At 50.5% G+C, this 20,260-nt stretch overlaps 10 protein-coding genes across 10 annotated transcripts; 6 read left to right on the forward strand and 4 right to left on the reverse strand.

The window, feature by feature from the left end:
* Window positions 1-1,109: 1,109 nt before the first annotated feature.
* IAR55_006255 (uncharacterized protein) lies at window positions 1,110-2,294 on the forward strand (the record flags this gene model as incomplete). Its single annotated transcript, XM_066949340.1, has 5 exons — window positions 1,110-1,479; window positions 1,568-1,668; window positions 1,802-1,946; window positions 2,005-2,147; window positions 2,196-2,294. 5 exons carry the CDS (start codon window positions 1,110-1,112, stop codon window positions 2,292-2,294), a joined length of 858 nt encoding a protein of 285 aa, XP_066800348.1.
* A 77-nt stretch (window positions 2,295-2,371) lies between these two features.
* IAR55_006256 (uncharacterized protein) lies at window positions 2,372-3,220 on the forward strand (the record flags this gene model as incomplete). The annotated part of the gene is made up of 5 exons (XM_066949341.1): window positions 2,372-2,471; window positions 2,629-2,715; window positions 2,770-2,837; window positions 2,930-3,066; window positions 3,145-3,220. The coding sequence occupies 5 exons, from the start codon at window positions 2,372-2,374 to the stop codon at window positions 3,218-3,220; spliced, it is 468 nt and encodes a 155-aa protein (XP_066800349.1).
* A 58-nt stretch (window positions 3,221-3,278) lies between these two features.
* On the reverse strand, window positions 3,279-5,130 carry IAR55_006257 (uncharacterized protein; the record flags this gene model as incomplete). The annotated part of the gene is made up of 6 exons (XM_066949342.1): window positions 3,279-3,633; window positions 3,681-3,879; window positions 3,949-4,063; window positions 4,260-4,617; window positions 4,674-4,862; window positions 4,916-5,130. 6 exons carry the CDS (start codon window positions 5,128-5,130, stop codon window positions 3,279-3,281), a joined length of 1,431 nt encoding a protein of 476 aa, XP_066800350.1.
* Window positions 5,131-5,326: 196 nt separating this feature from the next.
* On the forward strand, window positions 5,327-7,714 carry IAR55_006258 (homoaconitase, mitochondrial; the record flags this gene model as incomplete). Its single annotated transcript, XM_066949343.1, has 4 exons — window positions 5,327-5,517; window positions 5,571-5,900; window positions 5,957-7,158; window positions 7,221-7,714. The coding sequence occupies 4 exons, from the start codon at window positions 5,327-5,329 to the stop codon at window positions 7,712-7,714; spliced, it is 2,217 nt and encodes a 738-aa protein (XP_066800351.1).
* Window positions 7,715-7,920: 206 nt separating this feature from the next.
* IAR55_006259 (uncharacterized protein) lies at window positions 7,921-9,069 on the forward strand (the record flags this gene model as incomplete). Its single annotated transcript, XM_066949344.1, has 4 exons — window positions 7,921-8,220; window positions 8,279-8,585; window positions 8,677-8,775; window positions 8,831-9,069. The coding sequence occupies 4 exons, from the start codon at window positions 7,921-7,923 to the stop codon at window positions 9,067-9,069; spliced, it is 945 nt and encodes a 314-aa protein (XP_066800352.1).
* Window positions 9,070-9,132: 63 nt separating this feature from the next.
* On the reverse strand, window positions 9,133-10,908 carry IAR55_006260 (uncharacterized protein; the record flags this gene model as incomplete). Its single annotated transcript, XM_066949345.1, has 5 exons — window positions 9,133-9,493; window positions 9,765-10,071; window positions 10,129-10,372; window positions 10,430-10,550; window positions 10,610-10,908. The coding sequence occupies 5 exons, from the start codon at window positions 10,906-10,908 to the stop codon at window positions 9,133-9,135; spliced, it is 1,332 nt and encodes a 443-aa protein (XP_066800353.1).
* A 289-nt stretch (window positions 10,909-11,197) lies between these two features.
* IAR55_006261 (2,3-bisphosphoglycerate-independent phosphoglycerate mutase) lies at window positions 11,198-13,380 on the reverse strand (the record flags this gene model as incomplete). The annotated part of the gene is made up of 11 exons (XM_066949346.1): window positions 11,198-11,232; window positions 11,292-11,411; window positions 11,469-11,652; window positions 11,708-11,922; window positions 11,985-12,111; window positions 12,163-12,272; window positions 12,325-12,816; window positions 12,867-12,925; window positions 12,978-13,145; window positions 13,234-13,249; window positions 13,305-13,380. The coding sequence occupies 11 exons, from the start codon at window positions 13,378-13,380 to the stop codon at window positions 11,198-11,200; spliced, it is 1,602 nt and encodes a 533-aa protein (XP_066800354.1).
* A 272-nt stretch (window positions 13,381-13,652) lies between these two features.
* Window positions 13,653-15,072, reverse strand: IAR55_006262 (uncharacterized protein; the record flags this gene model as incomplete). The annotated part of the gene is made up of 6 exons (XM_066949347.1): window positions 13,653-13,684; window positions 13,743-14,169; window positions 14,227-14,446; window positions 14,495-14,640; window positions 14,691-14,881; window positions 14,943-15,072. 6 exons carry the CDS (start codon window positions 15,070-15,072, stop codon window positions 13,653-13,655), a joined length of 1,146 nt encoding a protein of 381 aa, XP_066800355.1.
* A 632-nt stretch (window positions 15,073-15,704) lies between these two features.
* On the forward strand, window positions 15,705-17,173 carry IAR55_006263 (chitin synthase export chaperone; the record flags this gene model as incomplete). Its single annotated transcript, XM_066949348.1, has 8 exons — window positions 15,705-15,855; window positions 15,917-16,101; window positions 16,161-16,271; window positions 16,327-16,524; window positions 16,578-16,686; window positions 16,739-16,798; window positions 16,854-16,930; window positions 16,985-17,173. 8 exons carry the CDS (start codon window positions 15,705-15,707, stop codon window positions 17,171-17,173), a joined length of 1,080 nt encoding a protein of 359 aa, XP_066800356.1.
* Window positions 17,174-17,627: 454 nt separating this feature from the next.
* Window positions 17,628-19,873, forward strand: IAR55_006264 (uncharacterized protein; the record flags this gene model as incomplete). The annotated part of the gene is made up of 7 exons (XM_066949349.1): window positions 17,628-17,693; window positions 17,761-17,956; window positions 18,005-18,105; window positions 18,159-18,474; window positions 18,536-19,096; window positions 19,153-19,584; window positions 19,635-19,873. The coding sequence occupies 7 exons, from the start codon at window positions 17,628-17,630 to the stop codon at window positions 19,871-19,873; spliced, it is 1,911 nt and encodes a 636-aa protein (XP_066800357.1).
* Window positions 19,874-20,260: the final 387 nt, after the last annotated feature.

Below are 20,260 nucleotides of genomic sequence, written 5' to 3' on the forward strand. Positions count from 1 at the left end.
TGAATGCTGACATTGCTCGCACTTCACGTGCCTTTGAAAGAGGACAGATAGATTTCAATAACCTGTTCGCTCCAGAAATCTTGACGTACGAGAGCAACATTGCGTATACTTTGCGTTTCATGATCGACACGAAGGTGAGCTTGTGGTTGACGACATCGCTAACAGCAGGTTGTCGGTATGAACTGGGTCGAGGTCGCTGGTGGCAGGTACGATCACATCGAAGGCAGAGAGAAAAGGTCGTTATGTCAAATCGAGGTTTCATGCAAGTAAGTTGACTGTGCAGAGATTGTTGCTAATGGTCAGTTACAAGGATCTCATCTCTCACGCTCCGGAGGGAGAGTGGCTCAAGATTGCACCATTAAGGACGCTCAGCTTCGATATTGAATGTGCTGGTCGCAAGGGAATCTTCCCGGAAGCTAATATCGATCCAGTAATTCAGATCGCTGCGATGGTGACACGGCATGGTGAGTCTCGCATTACACATTCTTGGCTGATCTGAGTCCAGGCGAATCCAAACCGTTCGTTCGAAACGTATTCACGCTGAATACCTGCGCACACATCGTCGGCTCACAAGTGCTTGAGTTCAAGGACGAAAAACAGATGCTTCTAGAATGGCGGAAATTCGTGGAGAAGGCAGACCCAGATGTCATCATTGGATACAATACGTCCAATTTCGATCTCCCATATCTACTTGATCGGGCCAAAGCCCTCAAAATTCCAGACTTCGCCTACCTGGGCCGGCTCATAGGTGAGTGAGTGGAGCATGAGTTGAGCTGATCGCGTAGGCGTACGAACCGAGGTTAAGGAGACTCATTTCTCTTCCAAGGCATATGGTCAGCGTGACTCCAAGGCGGTCAATATGGAGGGACGTCTTCAACTCGATATGCTGCAGGTTATGCAGCGAGATTACAAGCTGAGAAGCTATACACTCAATGCCGTCTGTGCGCAATTCCTTGGAGAGCAAAAAGAAGACGTCCACCACTCAATTATCACGGAGCTGCAAAACGGAACCGCGGATTCTCGCCGTCGTCTTGCCGTCTACTGTCTGAAAGTGAGTGATAGATCACAACGTTGCTGACAAGCAGGACGCGTACCTTCCGCAACGACTGATGGACAAACTCATGTGCTTTGTCAATTACACCGAGATGGCTCGAGTCACAGGAGTTCCATTCAATTACCTTCTTGCGAGGGGACAGCAGATCAAGGTCATTTCGCAGCTTTACCGAAACGCTGCCGATGCAGGCTATATCATTCCTGCGATGAAGAGTGAAGGCACCGATGAACAATATGAAGGTGCGACCGTCATCGAGCCCACGAAAGGTTTCTATGATGTTCCCATCGCCACCCTCGATTTCGCTTCACTTTACCCGTCCATCATGATGGCACACAACCTTTGTTACACCACACTCCTTGACAAAACCACCATTGAACGCTTGAAGTTGGTGGAAGGCGAAGACTACGTACACACACCTAACAATGGTGAGTTGCTACCGGTTGGTTGTACTGACGGCCACAGACTATTTCGCGACTACGAAAAGGCGTAAGGGACTGTTGCCTACTATTTTAGAAAATCTGCTAGGTGCACGAAAGCGAGCGAAACAAGATCTCAAAGTCGAGAAGGATCCTTTCAAGCGAGCGGTGCTTGATGGAAGGCAGCTGGCTCTAAAAGTGGGTGCCTGGTTCCAATGTTCGCTGACATATATAGATCAGCGCCAATTCAGTCTACGGATTTACTGGTGCCACTGTCGGAAAACTGCCCTGTCTCGCTATTTCATCGAGTGTCACTGCTTATGGTCGACAGATGATCGAGTTCACCAAAGGTGAAGTGGAAGCCGAATATTCAACAAAGAACGGCTACGACCACGATGCCAAGGTTATATACGGTGATACCGATTCAGTGATGGTAAAATTTGGTTGTCCTGACCTACCGACAGCGATGAGATTAGGTGAGCAAATTTCGCACTTTCGATTGCTGACGTGAAGGCGCCGAGGCTGCCGACCTAGTCTCAGCCAAATTTGTCAAGCCGATCAAGCTCGAGTTTGAAAAGGTTTACTTCCCATATCTTCTGATCAGCAAGAAGCGATATGCGGGACTTTATTGGACCAAGCCCGACAAATACGACAAAATGGACACGAAGGGTATCGAGGTGAGGAGATCGCGCATTCGATACGAGCAATCACTGAAAGTGCGGCAGACGGTGCGAAGGGATAATTGTCGTTTGGTGTCGACCGTTATCGAAACATGTCTTTTCAAGATGCTCATTGATCGCGATGTGAAAGGAGCAGAAGAGTGAGTCAGGTGACCTGGCGTCGCTAACATTCTAGATATGTCAAACAAACGATTGCAGATCTGCTGCAAAACAAGATCGACATGTCGCAACTTGTCATCACTAAAGCTCTCGCAAAGGCAGATTATGCCGCAAAACAAGCACACGTCGAGCTCGCGGAGAGAATGAGGAAACGAGATGCGGGTGAGCATTTCATCTCGCGTACAATGCTGATATGCAGGATCTGCGCCGAGTCTCGGAGACCGAGTGGCATATGTCATCATCAAGGGCACCAAAGGAGCGGCCGCGTACGAAAAATCAGAGGATCCGTTGTATGTTCTGGAACACAATGTTCCAATAGACACAAGATATTATCTCGACAACCAGTTATCCAAACCCTTGATGAGAATATTTGAACCCATCCTGGGCGAAAAAGCAGGGACTCTACGTGAGTAGATGGATTCCTGCCATCACAAGCGCCATTGACTGATTTCTCGTTAAGTCGCTGGCGACCACACGAGGACTATCCAAATCGCCACCCCTACTATTGGCGGTCTTATGAAATTTGCCGTGAAGACAGTGACATGTCTCGGTTGTAAAACCCCCCTTCGGAGCAACAAAGGTGTGTAATACGATTATAATTCGTGCTGACGACACCGCAGAGAGCGCCGTCTGTGTCAACTGCCGACCGAAGCTTCCAGAACTGTATCAAAAGCAAGTCGCGCAGACGTCGACACTACAAATTGACTTCGCCCGACTCTGGACTCAATGTCAACGGTGTCAAGGATCATTGCACCAGGTAAGTCGCCGGTGTGGATTAAGCGCTGATTCATCAGGATGTCATCTGTACTTCTGCCGACTGTCCGATATTCTACAGGAGGACCGCCCGTCAGAAGGAGGTAGCTGCCTCTGTAGCTCAGCTCGACCGATTCGAGAAAGAGATTGTCTGGTAGAGATTCAGAACTCCTCAATATATCTAGCATTTTTCATACCCACCTATGTACGACTTGATCAAATCACCGCAGCCTCAGCGAATCCAGCCCTACCAAATCGTACCCAACCAGCGTTCCCAGAATCGTTGACGGCTACGACGAATCCGCGATCACCGTTACGCAATGCTCCAATATTGATGGTGGGTATTTGATTCGATGGCATGGATGTGATAAGACCAAGGCGAATGAACCAGGATTTGATCGAAAATACCTCATCGTCTAGCACTTTGATCTGGGATGGTCTCGGCGGACGAGCTTTCGCCTGACGCTCATATTGGGGGCCCACCCGTTTGATAGGGCCTTTAGGTTCGTCAGGAAGCATGTCGAAAACTTGTGACAGTTGGTCGATGGTTGGGATGGGCGTTGATCGAGCTCTGGTACAGCCGTCAACAAGAAGTCTTGACAAAAGCACGAGACTTACTCTACAATCGCAGCAAAGTAGTCGGGTCTTTGCTTTTGCAATCCCTCTTCGCTTCCCTTATCCCAGACTCTCTTAGACCATGCCGTGGCGGGCTTCCAGACATGAAAGAAAGGAAGGTATGGGTTGACAGTGAGTGGATCGTATATAGACGTCGTGGATGGTGATGGTAGTCGAGAAGTCAACGGTTGCTTATGTCCTGCTGGGATGATCCGAAGATGCGCAAAGATAGACTCTGGAAGTCAGCGATGCAACAAGAGGGAACGCTTACGGTATGAAGATCCTCGCCAACCACTCAATAGTCCTGTCTGGGCTCTCCCAAGTCGAAAGTTCAAACCAACACTTCCTAATCCCATTGTTATCCTGCGTGAGATGGTCCAGAGACCCTGGCACAGATCTGTTAATCTTCGCCAGACACTACGCCACCACACAGAGACGGAAGCAGCTCCGACTGCCACCCCTGACGTTGACAAGAAGTGTTCTGGAATGAATTGTCGAGATCGTTGTACATTGTAACCTAGTCTCTTGAGATACGCGTAGGCCTGAGAAGACATTAGAGTTACCAGTTGATCGGTCACCCACCTGGTATCGTTCCCAAGTCAGACCCTCACGTCCAATGAAGGCGCCGAAACCCTCCATAGCGCTCATTTCGATAGCACCTTTCACACCGTGATCCTCCTCACACCACTCGCCGAATCCTTCGTCCTCGTCTTCCGTTGCCTCCGCATCCTTCCCAAGCCATATTTGGAGAGAACCTCGTTCGAGGAGATAGAGAGCCTCCTCAGGCAGTAACTCGACACTAGTCTTACCCTTACCCTTTGATCCTTTGACAGTTGGATATCGTACAGTGATGCCCATGGAGTCGAAGTGATGACCGTGGACTATGAGAACTCGTGGGAAAGGGTTGAAAGGTGTCAGAACGGCATGGGATATTGATTTGCTGCAAGCAGATGCGGTCAATCACGAAGCAGAGACATCAGGTGAGAGACAACAAACCTGTGACCACCTCGAACACCAAGCAACGCGTTGAACAGTGCTTCTCGGCTTTTCTGCAACATCATATCCTGCAGATTTACTGTTTCTTGGAGCGGTTCAAAGTCTTTCTCCCCCCGTTTCGGAATGGTGATGTTGACACGAGCTGTCGCCCCGTTCATATCGTTGATGGTCGGAAGATGTTGGATCTTACTACAAGGCAGTCAGCCGGAATTCCCACCAGTTCAATTGGATGATGGATGTACTCTGCGAAACTTTGAATGAGTTTGAAGTCCATTCTTTCTTCATCGTCTTCTCCTTCTTCATCCTGAGAAGTCTGAGCGGTTGCTCCGGATATAGTAGAGGGAAGATTTGACCGAGGGTCGTCTTCGCTGTGCAGGTTGTCGGGATCTGTTGATGCCATGGCTGGCTTTCCGGAAGACATCGGTCCAAGTCTACTAGGACCTGCTTGATCTGGCATGATGCGTGGAATGGATACGAAAGACACACGAGAAGTTGCAAAAGGAAGCGAGTTGATTGGATCCGATTCGACTCGCTGACAATCAACAAAGTCCAAACTTTTTTCAACTGCGCAATCTTTTTCTTCGACTTCTTTTTGCTCTCTTCTCCTCTTCCTGGTCCTTTATCCTTTCATCGTTGCATCACCCTGTACAACAATGGTCTGTTTACCTCGGCTCGCTCGACTTGGGCAGCAAAGTTGGGCGCTTGCTCACCGAGGCCGGTTTTATGCGACTGTCTCAACTCCGCAGACGGTCATCGAAAAGATCGTGCAAAAGTATGCGGTCGACTTACCGGAGGGTACCAAAGTTCGTGCGGGCGACTATGTCATGATTCGACCAGAGCATGTGTACGTTGATACATCGAGAGATTGCCGGTCGCTGAGGCTAACTTGACGCTCAGTATGACCCATGACAACACTGGCCCCGTCATCTCCAAATTCCTATCCCTCTCATGTTCCAAGCTTGACAACCCCCGGCAACCCGTTTTCACGCTCGACCATGATGTCCAAAATCAGTCGGCCACGAATCAAGCAAAGTACAAGAAGATTGAAGCTTTTGCTAAAGAGCACAATGTCGACTTCTACCCCGCAGGCAGAGGCATCGGACATCAGATTATCGTCGAGGAGGGCTATGCATGGCCAGGCAAAATGGTAGTCGCAAGTGACAGTCATTCCAACCATTATGGAGGTGTGGGATGTTTAGGTACAGCTATCGTTCGGACTGATGCTGCGTGAGTCCACTACCCAAGTATTGTTGTAGTATCATTCGCGCTGAACGGCATCCTAGAGGTATCTGGGCAACTGGGAAATTCTGGTGGCAAATACCTCGAGTCGTTTCCGTCTCGTTGGACGGAAAACTCTCTTCCGGTGTCACTGGCAAGGATGTCATCGTCGCGCTAGCTGGTCTGTTCAACAAGGACGAAGTGCTCAACGCCGCCATCGAGTTCACGGGATCTGGTGTTGAGCACTTGTCAATTGACGAACGGTTGACTATCGCCAACATGACGACGGAATGGGGTGCTGTCGCAGGGGTTTTTCCCATCGACGAGAAGTTACATGAATGGTACCAAGCAATGTTCAAGAAAGCTGAGCTGAGACGGTTCTTGGGCAAACCCAGTTCGTCGTCGCTTGCTCCCGTTCCCATCCCATCCGATCCTTCTCAAAGCACACCCCCTCACCCTCGACTCAATCCTCCACGGCTCGAAGACGCCCTTGCAACGCGACCGATCGCGGACCCCGGAGCTCAGTACGCTGCCCGACTCTCCCTTGATCTATCCACCCTTGTCCCCCATGTATCCGGTCCTAATTCAGTGAAGGTCGCCACCGCTTTACCTAAACTCCTTGACCCGCCCATCGCGATCAACAAGGCATACCTTGTTTCATGCACCAACTCTCGGGCATCAGATATAGCAGCAGCCGCTGCTGTGCTTCGTGGTAAGCAGGTCGCACCTGGTGTAGAATTCTATATCGCTGCCGCTTCAAGCAGAGTGCAGGAGGACGCCGAGGCTTCTGGGGATTGGCAGGCATTAGTCGATGCTGGCGCAAAGACGCTTCCGGCCGGGTGTGGGCCGTGTATCGGTCTTGGTGTCGGATTGCTCGAAAAAGGAGAAGTTGGAATCAGCGCAACGAATCGAAACTACAAGGGACGGATGGGTCACCCTGAGGCCATTGCGTATCTCGCTTCTCCAGCTGTTGTTGCCGCCTCCGCTGCTAAAGGTATCATTTGCGGACCCGATTCTCTGGATCTGAAAGCATTGCCTCAGTATGACCAACCGAAGTTCTCTATCGTGGAGGGGGATGCGGCCCCCGTCAAGACCGTCGAGGTCGACGAGGCGTCCCTTGAACCTCTTCTTGATGGATTCCCATCATTCTTCGAAGGTCCTCTTCTGTTTGCTCCTCAAGACAACCTGACCACTGACGGATTGTACCCTGGAAAGTACACTTATCAGGATGATATTACTCCCGAAAGGCAGGCCGAGGTTGTCATGGGTGCTTTATTCTCCAGAGTGATTAGTAGCAGGAAGACTCTAGCTGATGACAACGGACTTTAGAGAACTACGATCCAACTTTTGCCGCGACTGCTCGATCGCTGCGTGAGGGCTTTCCGACCGACCCCTCATCGTCCACTCGACCCGGAGCCATACTTCTTTCTGGTTACAACTTCGGGACCGGTTCATCGCGCGAACAAGCTGCGACTGCCATCAAGAACGCTGGCATCCCTCTTGTCATTTGTGGATCGTTCGGTGATATCTTCAAGCGAAATTCCATCAACAATGGTCTCATTCTCATAGAATCTCCTGCTTTGATCAAGGACATGACTGAGAGGTTTGGCAAGGACGGCGTGCGCGGGAAGGGCGGCAAGTATGGGGAGTTGACAGTGGTGCCGGAAGGTTGGAGGATCCGAGTTGACACCCGAAGAGGGGGAGTTACCGTCTCAATGGGAACTGAAGGAGAGAAAACGTACCCGGCAGCCAAAGTTGGACGAAGCGTGCAGGAATTATGGGTGAACGGAGGTCTTGAGGGTTTTATTAGAGCATCTTTGTAGTATTCACTATCCATACATGTATGAGGACATCACCATCACCATAATTTGAATCAAACGACCCATTGGCCGTTATTTTGCCACTGAACCGCGCGAGTTGGACTGCAACATTTACCGTCTGTTCGCAGAGAACTCTCACATATTCCCTTCGTGTTTGATCATATCTCTCACTCTCATCGTCCCTTTCCGCTTCATCACGACTGCTCATCATGACATTGACTCGCGACGAGGAAGTCGTGTTCGATGAGCTACCCACGTTTGACGCCCGCAAGTTCGAGCCTCCAGCGTGGGCGAATGATCCGTTATTCCGGAGGGGTTCCAAGAATGGGGAGAGTTCGAAGACCGCAACAAATGGCTATCAGCATAACCGACACATGGACAAGGAAGACAATGAAGACGAAGATGAAGATGACGATGAGGACGATGTCTTTGAGGATGCGCTGTCGGACGCCGATCCAGAAGAAGTTGGTCTGGGAGCTGAACCGCAGATAGGTATTGAATACCTTCGAGTGAGTACAATCCTTCTTATCAACGGTCTCGTTGGCATGACTGACCGACGAGCTGCAGGCACTTCTGTCTACCGCGAACGAGCTCAAGGCAGAAGGGAACGCTCATTTCACCGCGAAGCCACCGCGCTATACCGACGCTATGCAATCGTACGAACAAGCGAAATTCAACTTGCCGATACTTTCTCGGAAAGAGAAGAAACAACCAGAACCTACAACTTCGAATGTCATTGAGGAGATTACAGAGGAGGAAGCCGCAGAGATCGAAGCTGAAGGGGAGGAGGTCGATGAAGAAGAGAGAGAGCGAGAGAACCTTGAAGAGGAGATCAGGGAGTGTAGAAAAGCTTGTCTTGGGAATTTGGCAGCTTGTCATTTGGCAGTGAAAGACGACACGAAAGCCGTTGAAGCTTGCACTGAAGGTGCGTTTCCTTCGGTAAAGCTGAACTGACTCGCTGCTAGCGTTGGAGATCGACCCGAATTATATCAAGGGACTGCATCGAAGAGCGACGGCAAGCGAAAGAATCACGACGTTGACTTCTCTAAACACCGCAAAAGATGGTGAGCCTTCATTCGCATCTCTCGTGACCATTTCGCATTCTGATGAATTTCATAGACTACACGAAACTCATTTCTCTCTTACCTTCCAATTCACCCTTGATCCCAGTCATTCGCCGTTCTCTGCTCACTCTTCCGGGTCGAATAAAGGACGAGGAAAAGAAGCAATACGATGAAATGATGGGCAAGCTGAAAGAGCTCGGTAACTCTTTCCTTGGCAACTTCGGTCTTTCAACCGACAGCTTCAAATTTGATCAACAACCAGGTGGAGGATATAGTATGCAGTTCAATAGATGAATGAACGCGACAGTTTCGTATCCTGTTATACATCTAATACTAGAATGTCCGTTTATACGTGGCCTACCGCCGCTCTCCACCGTAGAACCAGGCGCCTACGCCGTATCTGATACCGAAGGCTATCCCGCTGCACGCTACCTGGACCGCGCCGACGGTCATACACAGACTACGCTCGTGCATCGGTCCGAAGTGGACCAGAAGGAAGTTGATGATCGTGAGATTCGTCGATGAGATGATCTGCCCAGCCTCATGGGAGCTATGTTCTTCATGTGATCCCTTAGTCAGTTCACTTCTGACAGGGATACGTTCCAGTTTGACTAGTCCAAACACTTCGAGGATCTGAAGCGTCACTCGCGTGCGCACCGGAGGTGGCTTTTCGAACACGACTCGGGAAGGATTGAGAAGGCCGTTGTCGGGATCATACCTGTCGAAGTCAGCTTGTGTGCTACGAGGTAGGTCACTCACGAAGGTAGTCGGTGACGTGGACAATCGACCAGATGAAACAGTTGAGGGCATGAAAGGATGAAGTTGAAGATTTGAGGGATGAAGAACAATATGAGCGTTTTGGAGAAGTGGCCTTGTATAGCGACGGCTGAGAACGCCATCCCTGTGAAGTAGCAAAAGGTGTCACCTGGGAATGCACGTGCAGGATACCTTATACTGTCAGCTCAGCCCCTAGCGTTCCCGTCGCTCACCAATTGTGCCAAAGGAAACCAGCGCAGACGCCCACCAAAGGAGCCATGAAGTATAGACTCATCAGGTGCCTGTCCACCACTTCCCCAGCAGCCCATTCTAGTATTCTACCTTCGTTGGGATTCCCGACATTGATCAATCTCAGAAAAGCTTCTGGCCAGATTGGCAAGTAAAGGAGATCGTTGAATGCGACGGAAAAGGCGATAATCAAGGCTTGCGTAACTTCGACACCGTTGATCCCAGCGAGGATGTTGATCGAGTTGGTTGTGAAGGTGGGTAAGAGAATGAGGTAGAGGTAGTAGATCGGTCCTGTGAGGCGCGCAGTGGTCAGTCACACGAAGCGAGGATAGTAGAGCATTAGCTGACCCAGATCAACCACGTTCCCATCAATCCACCACCCCAGTCCTGTGGATTGCAACCAGCCAGTCACACCTTTAGGTAGCACAACACTAGTCACTCCGCCAACGGAATAGTAAACAAGCAGGGTTGGTACTGCCGCGATGATAGGGATAGGCAATTTGTGTCTCCACCGAATATCGAAGAGATCGTCGATGAAACCAAGAAGAGTCGCAGTGAGAAGTGAAAGAAGAGAAGAAAGGTAAAGTGTTAGCTGCGAGTTATCATCAGCCCTGCTCGCTTTTGCGGCTACCTAAGGACGGCTATGAACCTCTCGTTGCGGGAATTGTTCGAGCGCTTCGCCCTTGAACAGATGCGAAAAAGGGAAGGGGATGAAGAGCATCATCAGAGCTATGTACCAGCTCGCGCACGGTAGCCCTAGACTTTCGGGTCTTTGAGACTCATCAGTACTTGCCCGTCGTCTCCAGATACAAGATGTCGCGGCACTCACACCCACGGACCACTTGTCCTACCACCTGGTTTCAACAGATCTCTTCCTTTTAGGCCCTTCCCAACAAAAGATCCTCCTATCTGTGGCACAGTCCATACTGCGCCAACGAATGCTAGCAGGGCGAAACCTATATTGGCCTGAAGTGCTGGGAGGGTAGGTTGATGCGGAAGAGGTAGGATGTCTGTAAGAGCTGGCGGTAAAAGTATTGGGAGGAGCGGGTTGGCGATGAGGAGCAACGATATCGGGACGAGGGTAGCTGTGAGAAGGACCGGTGGGGGATGGCCATAGGTCTGTGTCATCGTGAGTGACATGGCTCTCAGGTTCAGACACTCGTGACGGGGCCTACACCGGGTTTTCAAGCTGCCAGAGATTTAGGGAAGAGACAAAAAATAGATGATCTCACTCTGATCCCAAGCAACAATTATGGACCTCGGACGTGGAGGTTGTATTGAGGTGGAAATCACGTGGTCGAATAGACATTGCTGATGAACTTTGTAATGACTTGCAATGCATTCATTCCAACTCATTTTCACTACAGATCTTTTACATTCTATCTGTGCATTCCGTGACCATCTAATCTAGTGGTAATCACTCCTTGGATAGCAGGGATCGTCCGCCCATCTCTGTTGATAGGTGTAAAAGGTCAGCAGTGGAAAACATGAATCAACGGGGATCAACTTACCCTCGGGTTGGGGAAGACCTAAAATAGCCAAGATTGTGGGAGCGACATCGGCCAAAGCTCCTGGCTCAGATGAGACCTCGAGAGAACCCTTGTCACCGGTGACGATGAAGGGGACATGGTCTAACGCGGTGTCAACGACCGTGAACACACAAATGTGACGTCTACTCTGCTACTTACTGGTAGTGTGCGCAGTGTGAGGGTTTCCCGTGTTGGGGTCGAGCATCTGCTCTGCATTACCGTGGTCGGCTGTGATACAGAGCACATAGCCAGCCTCTTCACAAGCGTCGTAAACGGTCTTGACGGCTTTGTCGGTAGCGCCGATAGCCTCAACAGCGGCGTCGTAAACACCAGTATGACCGACCTGGCAGACACATGAGCGAAGAGTTTCGTTGCTGCTATCCACTCAGATCACTGACCATGTCAGGTGGCGCGAAGTTGCACATGACGAACTCGAATTCATTGGACTTCACGATCTCACCGACCTTGTCCGCGACGGCCTGAACGCTCATTTCGGGCTGCTTGTCGTAAGTCGCGACTCGAGGCGAAGGGATCATTTCACGGCTTTCGTTCTCAAATTGCTTCTCGACACCGCCGTTGAAAAAGAAAGTAACATGAGCGTATTTCTCAGTTTCTGCAAATCGACCATTCAGTTGGCACACTGGTTGAGAATTGAGCAGAGAGCTTGAAACTCACCAGCAATGTGGCATTGCTTGACGCCTTGTTTGCCCAACCACTCGGCGAGAACGTTGGTCATGGCTTGTGGTGGGAAAGCAATCTTGAAGGGAAATTCGGCATTATATTTAGACATGGTGGTGATGGTCTGTAGAGAGGTCAATTATTGATCGCGAAACTTGACTGCTTGCCGACATACCAAGTCCTCGGGAACTTCGACGTCCATGGGCTTGTCAGGAAGACCAAGAACGCTAGTGATCTCACGCATCCTGTCCGATCGGTAGTTGAACATGAACAAGGTGTCGCCCTCTAGATGAGTGTCAGTACATTCTTCTCGTTTCGGTGTGTATGTGAGATTCACTCTTGATCCTGGAATTCTCAGAGCCAGAGATAATGGGCTTGATGAATTCATCGGTGATATCCTTGGAGTAGTTCTCCTCGACGGTCTTGATGAGTTCCTCGGGAGAAGACTTGTCCCCGACACCACCAACAAGACCGTCAACAGCGATTTTCACTCGGTCCCATCGCTTGTCTCGATCCATGGCGTAGTATCGTCCAATAACAGTGCTGATTTCTCCGACACCCTGCTCCTTTATAAAGTCCTGGACCTGCTTGATGTACTTGGTAGCTGACCTTGGGGCAGTGTCCCGACCATCACCGATGAAGTGGATGTAGATATGAGGGATTTCGTGGGCCTTGGCAGCTTTAAGAAGAGCAAAGAGATGGGTGATGTGAGAGTGAACACCACCGTCAGAGACAAGTCCGATGAGGTGGAGACGACCAGAATTGTCCTTGGCGTGTTTCAAGGACTCGACGATGGCAGGCTGCTTCTCGAACTCGTTCTTCTTGATGGCTATGAGATAGGATCAGCATCTCACCATCTGAGATCGTGGGGTCACTCACTTTGATCGATCTTGACGATGTCTTGCCAAACGATCCGGCCGGCACCAATGTTCAAGTGTCTGTCACACGGTCAGAAAGAAACGTGGCTGCTGTAGGTTACGATCCACTCACCCGACCTCAGAGTTGCCCATCAGGCCCTCCTTCAAGCCGACAGCCAGACCATGAGCCTCGAGCTCGACGAAGTTGTGCTTATCTCTGATAGAGTCCATGTTGGTCGTGTCACCGTGGTGGATGGCATTGCCTTTTTCAACGTCCGATAGACCCCAACCATCGTGAACGCTGAGCGGTAGGAGAGCAGAACGGATTCAGCACTGCTCAACAGTTTTGACATGCTAGGGAACCATGATATGGCTGCAAGACGACTCACATCAAGCAGACCTTCTCTGTGATAGGATACTGTATCAGCACAAGGCAAGAAAGGAGGAACGGTGCACTCACTCTTGACCTCGACGGTCTTTTGCTTCTTGGCAGCAGTGGTGCTGTTCTCGGGAGAGCTGGGAGCACGGACAGACATGGTGTGAGATGACTGTATGTGTGTGTGTGTGTGTGTCACTGAATTGTGGACGCTTGGAGAAAGAAGGCTTTGGAAACGTTTGGCCCAAGTAGTTTGCGACGTCACCAAAAGCGAGACCGCCGGGAAGTGAGAAAGACACTCGTGGGGAATTTGATCCCGTTCACCTGCTATGTGTAATGGTCCTGCAATGGTTCTTATGGTAACTAATGTCGGAAAAATGCATGATGAATCCTTTCAATTTACTTTCTACATTACTTATGCTGCTCCCCCATCTATCCCACGACTCGATGCAGCTTCTGAATGTCTGCGAAAATCAGAAACGTCAGCGAAGGTCTTACTTTGACACGATGGACTACACCCACCACTCAGCAAGATGTCTCCCTGCTTGACCACCTGTTCGTAGACTGTTGTCTTGTTCTGAGACGACAGTCTGTTGGTAGTGATTACCCCGCTGACCTTGTCGATGGTGCATGTCAATCGTCCGCTAGCAATGAATTTGGACAGGTCCTTGTCCATGAACGACTCGCTGACTCCGAATGATCGACACATTCTCTCCATTGTCAAACTCCTATAACTCTCAAGAAGTTGAGCGTATGCCTTGATACGCATCTCCCTGACGTAGTAGCGAGTGTGAGGCGCCAGGATAGGGGTGGGGATAAGGTATTGCTGTTCGACCTCGGCGAGAGCTACAAAGAACTGTGCATAATTGCACTTGTACAGAGAGTCGGTCATGCTGGCAAGGTGAGGGATGTTGGGGAGACAACTGGTAACTTCTGAGCTTGCGAGGATCTGCATGTCATGTTTCAGCGTTCATGCTTGGATAATAATGCATCGGGATATGCCCACCTTCGTCTTGATGCCCTTCCTGTCACAACCAACGCCAGCAGCGAGAACCGTCAAAGCGACAAACTCATCATACTCCATGAGTTCAGTGGCAGTGAAAGTGGAGAGAGAGTCGTTGAGCAGCTCAACTGCTTCCTTGAAGTCTCGTGTGGAAAGATGGTGGACAGCTCGATAAACCTTGAGCCGATTTCTTCGGTCCCAATCGCCGCCAGAGTCAATGAGGCTAAATCGGATGTCAGTTCGCGTCAATACGCGCCGCATCATGACTCACTCGCTCGCTCGCGCGATGTTTGATGTAACCAGTTGAGTATCGGAAGAGAAGAGGCCGATCCGCACGATAGCTAGGACAAGATCGATTCTCGCCCCTAAGCCAGCAGTTTTGTCCAAGGCTGTTTCCAAGGCAGGTATCGCTCGTTCCTGCAAGTAAATGGTCAACTCTGTTCCTGCTCAATAGCATCAGGTCTCACCTTGTCTCCTATTCTACACAGGTACATGGCTTTTGATCGCAACAATTCCGAGATCTCGCTGTCGCCTTGGTTCTCCTCTGCCTCCTTCAACTTTGTGTCGAATGTTTCCAGTTGCTCAGTGTTCTTCTTCTCGAGGATTGAGATCAAGTCGGACCTGTCCGAGTTTATGCTCTTGAGATATGGACCCATTTCTGACACGAGTCCGCCGCGATCAGCCTGTGCTATTCAGTCTGTACGTACGGCTAAACTCACCATCTCCCTCGACAGCCTTCCAGAAGGAAGTGCTGGCCTCGGCGCGTAATCGTTCCACGTTGTCGATCTGAAACTGCCATGTTGGAACTTTGAGGTTGGGGTATGGGAGGGGGACGCTATCATCCGCCATGGTGTTGAGTAGATTTGGAAGTGGGGGGAAGGTATATGAAGAAGAATGGATTATCGAAATCAAGAGCAGAGCAACATCATCTGTTCATGGTGAATGATGAGGTTCCATGTTTTGGTGGTGGACGGTGACGCGGTGGGTCGTGAAGCATGTTAAATGGGGTTGTCATATAAAGTAGACTTGGTTAAATTCAGGGATCATCGCCACCTCTCGTTGTGTGTTGCTCTTTCTTTCAGTCAAATCCTTTCTTCTCACTCTCACACAACACACCTCTTCCTCTCTCTTTCCGCACATCATAGTCTATACATTTCTGGCGCTCAGCGAGCTCATTTCCTTGCGCCACACATCGTCCTGCTGCTCGGACATCGGTACCATCGTACTTCCGACTCGACGTCTGACCGTTGGAGGGTGATCGGTCGCAAAGTAGATACCAAGGCTATCAACTTCCGCCCGGTGACGCGCCATTCGGTCGGTTTTGCATATCACTCGTGTCAACAAGGCGACACCTCCCTCATCCTCCCCTGCGATCATTGCGTAGATCTGAGGGCTGATTTCAGTCCGATCCTGCCCAAACGTTCCCGACTTATAGAGATCAAACACTCTTCCACCCTACCCTGGCATAATCGACCTTGATTATGTCGGCCGCTTTCAAGATCGGCAACTTCGACTACATCTGTCAACATGCTGCTCTCGTGGTCTGTCCCTTGCTGGGCAGTGACCAGGGAATAATGCCAACATGCTACAGTAGAAATGTCCAATTAGGAAGTCAGATCATCTTCCAGCCAGGTGAGTGGCCGGAATGACCTTGTATACTCGTTGTGACTTGTGCTGACAACCGCACTCTAAGCGACATGTTTCGTCCACATCGCCGCGCTTGGTATGACAAGTATCATGCTCTACCACGTCCGATCAAAGTACACCGCGGTCGGCAGAAAAGAAATCGTGCTTTTTTTCTACATGTACATGTTTGTTGAACTCCTCGCCATCTTCCTCGATTCCGCCATTATCCCTACTTCTCACGCAGTATACCCCGTGAGTGACTTGCGCAAAGACCGATTGAAGACGCAGACTTGACGAGCTGTCTTTCATAGTGGTTTGCTGCGGTGTATGCGGGGGCAGTCGCCGCTCTATACTGGTGTATCTTGATGAACGGCTTCGTTGGGTTCCAGTTTGCCGAAGATGGCACACCCATGAGTTTATGGGTATGTTCATGTCGATCCACTTTAGAAGGTCTTGCTGATTCGACGAGATCTACAGTTCCTTCGACTGTCTTCGCTCGTCGTGTGGGGTATTTGTTTCTTCGTATCAATCGCAACTTTCAAGGGTTACGCAGGGATGGCTTTCAACAAACAGATCGGGCTCTACATCACCTACCTCATCTTCCCTGCGGTCTGTGCCGTGATATACATCGTGTCACAACTCATTCTGGTTGTCCGCACGTTAGATGACCGATGGGTGAGCAATTGTGATCGTGCAATGTCATCACATCTGACATTCTCGCCTTCTAGGTCATTGGCGATCTCATCTTCCTCGCTGCGTTCTATATTTGCGGAGTTCTCCTTCTGTTCGCTTTCTCTGTGAAGATCTGCGACTCAGTCAGTCACTACATCGATGGAGGTAAATAGACCCACGAATGTGATTTCCTACTATCGGTGCTGACAAGCCGCAGTTTTCTTTTTCACCCTTGCTATGCTCTTCACGGTGATGATGGTCTACAAGTACTGGGACTGTGCGTGTCACTCTCTGTTCTCTTGTTGTTCGCACTGACATGCGTGATTATACAGCAATCACCAAGGAAGACCTGGAATTCTCTGTCGGTTCAAAGCTGGCGGTCTGGGAAGTCAAGGACCCACTCATGGCCGTGAGTGCGATCTTATAAGTGGATGTGCCATGGTCTGACCTTACGCATTCATAGCCCAACGTCGAGTACTACGAAGACGATGCTCAATCATCCTACCGAGGCGCGGGCGGCTCTCTGGTAGGAGGGTATAACGGCAATCAATACTACGGTGGCTCCGGTAGTCAATACCAACAATCACAATATGGTGGAGCGGGGTATGGCGGAAGCGCTGGGTATAGCAACTATGGTAACAACCATTATTAAAGTACAAGGAGACACGGGCGCAGAGAGGGATGACGGATTGAAGATGATCTCAAGAGGATAGGACGAGGCTATGGACAAGCTTTTTACTAGTAGCAGCTGATACCGGATATTCTGTATTCACGAACGACCTGATGACTGATGGACAATCCTTGACCTGCTTGCAATGTATGAGGTCTCTCGTGATTGGTCTGAAGCGACTCTGCTAATGGGGAGTACGACGAGTGAAGGACGCGAAGGACATTGTTGACGGCATTTGGAACGTAATAGACAGGAAGAGGGAAAGGAGATTGCCCGGTAATCATCGGTCCGAGTTTTGGGTGGAGGCGGTTCCGCTGGGGTTGACTGATATGTATGTAGCAGCAGCATAACATAACGGAAGTCTTCATCTCTTCTCAAGCGGTTCTCGGCACATCTCTTCCCCTTCTCTACCACAGCGCACGGCAACGCATTCACCATGACAGCATCAAAACCAGCGGTAGGATGGATAGGGCTGGGTGCCATGGGGAGCGGGATGGCAGCGGTTCGTCAGCGAATTCCTCAATCAGGATCCATACCGTCTGACCATCTTGTGCTTATCGATTCTGTAGAGCCTGGTGTCGCAAGGATTCAAAGTCAAAGCATACGATGTTTATCCACCTTCATTAGAAGCCGTTGCTAAAGCCGGTGCGACTCCTTTCAAGACACCAGCGGAAGCCGCAACGAATGTCCAGGTGCTGGGATTGATGGTGGTCAATGCCTACCAAGTGGATGATGTCTTGTTCGGAGCCGGGCGAGTAGCAGAGGGTGAGCGGCAAACCAACGTTGAATTGATGTGCTGATCCCCTTTTCCAGTGCTTGAGGATGGCGCTTCAATCATCTGTTTCTCCACCGTCCCTCCTTCTTTCCTCGTTACCGTCAAGGAGAGACTGGACGCTCTTGGCAAGAATATCGGCGTAAGCTCACAAGGTTTCGCCTGTTTCTATAGCGCTAACGTTCCTATACATAGCTCTGCGACTCTCCTGTATCTGGTGGCTCCACCCGTGCTGCTTCTGGCGAATTGGCCATCATGACATCCGGCACACCATCTTCGATTTCAACGGCCGGACCCGTATTTGACGCCTTGACCCGACAACCTGTCGGAGCTTTGACTGTCGTAGGAGACAAAGTAGGATTGGCGAGCGACTTCAAGTTGATCAATCAGGTCTTCTGTGCTGTTCAGATAGCCTCACAGGCTGAAGCACTCGCTCTGGCGAAGAACATGGGATTGAATCCCAGATTGGTTTACAATCTCATCAAGGGCGCATCCGGAGACAGTTTCATGTGTGAGTGCTCTGACATTCTAAGATGATTCCATAGGTATCGAGCTGATGCAGCTCTACAAAGTCGGACATCGTGGTCCTTGGTCGCTCAATCACGATGGAGTTCCGAAGTCTGCCATGACAATCATCAGCAAAGATATCGGTATCGTGATGGACGAAGCGAGAGAGCACACCTTCCCTGCCCCAGTATGCGCTGTGGCCGAACAACTGTTCACTGCTGCGATTGGTGCAGGCCTCGTGAGAGAGGATGATGGCCTCGTCTCCAAGCTATGGGAGCGGTTTGGTGGTCAACCTATTGCAGAGACGGGGACTGTCGAAGATGAAGAGGAGAAGGCCAAAGAACTTGACATCACACCCAATCAGAAAGCCGGCAAGGTCCTCTTCGTGGGACTTGGTGCGATGGGAGGACCTATGGCGACAGCCCTCCACAAAGCTGGGATAGATGTGACTGGCTTCGACTTGACATTGGAGGCAATGGACCGATTTTCTGCTCAAGGTGGCAAGGTTACCAGCGACGCAGTCCAGGCCGCAAAGGATGTAGACACCGTCCTCCTGGTCACTGTAACCGCGCTTCAAGCTGAAGCGGCACTCTTCGGCGCCGAAGGAGCTTCCGGTATATCTTCCGGTGAGCTTTTGGTCAGTAGCCTGGTTGTGGCTCGGCTGACTTGCCCAATGTACTAGCCTTGCCCGAAGGAAGCACCGTCATCTTATGTTCCACTATTGCCCCAGCCGATGCTGTCAAGCTTCAGGGACTTCTCGATAAGCAACAGAAGGGCTTACAGCTTGTCGACGCCCCCATCTCGGGCGGTCCTAGTCGATCCGCCACCGGCGACCTGACCATTATGGCTTCTGGCTCTAACGAAGCGCTCAGCAAGGCTAGTATTGTCTTGCAAGCATTGTCTGGGCAAGCTGGAAACAAGAGCAACTTGCACTTTATCCCGGGCGGCGTCGGAAACGGCTCGAAGGTAAAAGCTGTAAACCAGCTCTTGGCTGGTATCCATCTAGCTGTCGCCGCCGAAGGTTTCGCATTTGCCAAACGCAAAGGGATGGATCTGCAAACTGTGTTTGGAGTTGTGTCGAAAGGCGCCGCAAGCTCCTATATGATGCTTGATCGTAAGGGCCGTTTTTTAGCCGGCCTCTTTCGCGCTGATGTAGGACAACAGGTGTACCCCGCATGTTCAAGCGGGAAGAAGCGACGGTACATTCAGCCACATCGACGTTCGTCAAGGATCTCTCGATCGTTCTTGCAGAAGCTAAGCGCTGCAACACCCCACTGTTTTTGGGGCAAGCAGCGCTGCAGCAGTTCACAATCGCTTGTGCGAATGGGCTTGCAAACGAAGACGACAGCTCGTTAGGGCGATTGTGGGAGAATATGGGTGTGATATTAAAATCGCAAACGTGAAAAGGGAAGCTTTTGGAATGATCATCGTACAGTACAACATGTTAAGCGATATGCATCTGGTTCAATCAAGTGGCAAGTGGAATCTTGTCCTCTAGTTGGGATCGATGTGGTTGAGGATCAAGTAGAGCGTCTGTCCAATCAAAGCTTTGAACACTTTCCCCAGAGGTGAATATGACCCCATACTGAGCTAGGCGAATTGTGTATTAGCCTGCGAGGTGGATGTGCTGCACAGTGTCCTACCAACACTGTTCAGGGCATACTATACGCTGCATGCTCGTCAAAGTCCTTTATCGAGCCCTCAGGTCCCGGATCTCACATGCTTTTGAACAGGATCACGGCGTACATGAGGTTCAATGATGTTCCCATTGTTACTTGGTACTTGTCCCC

Source organism: Kwoniella newhampshirensis, chromosome 13 (assembly GCF_039105145.1).
Source record: "Kwoniella newhampshirensis strain CBS 13917 chromosome 13, whole genome shotgun sequence".
NCBI lineage: Eukaryota > Fungi > Basidiomycota > Tremellomycetes > Tremellales > Cryptococcaceae > Kwoniella > Kwoniella newhampshirensis.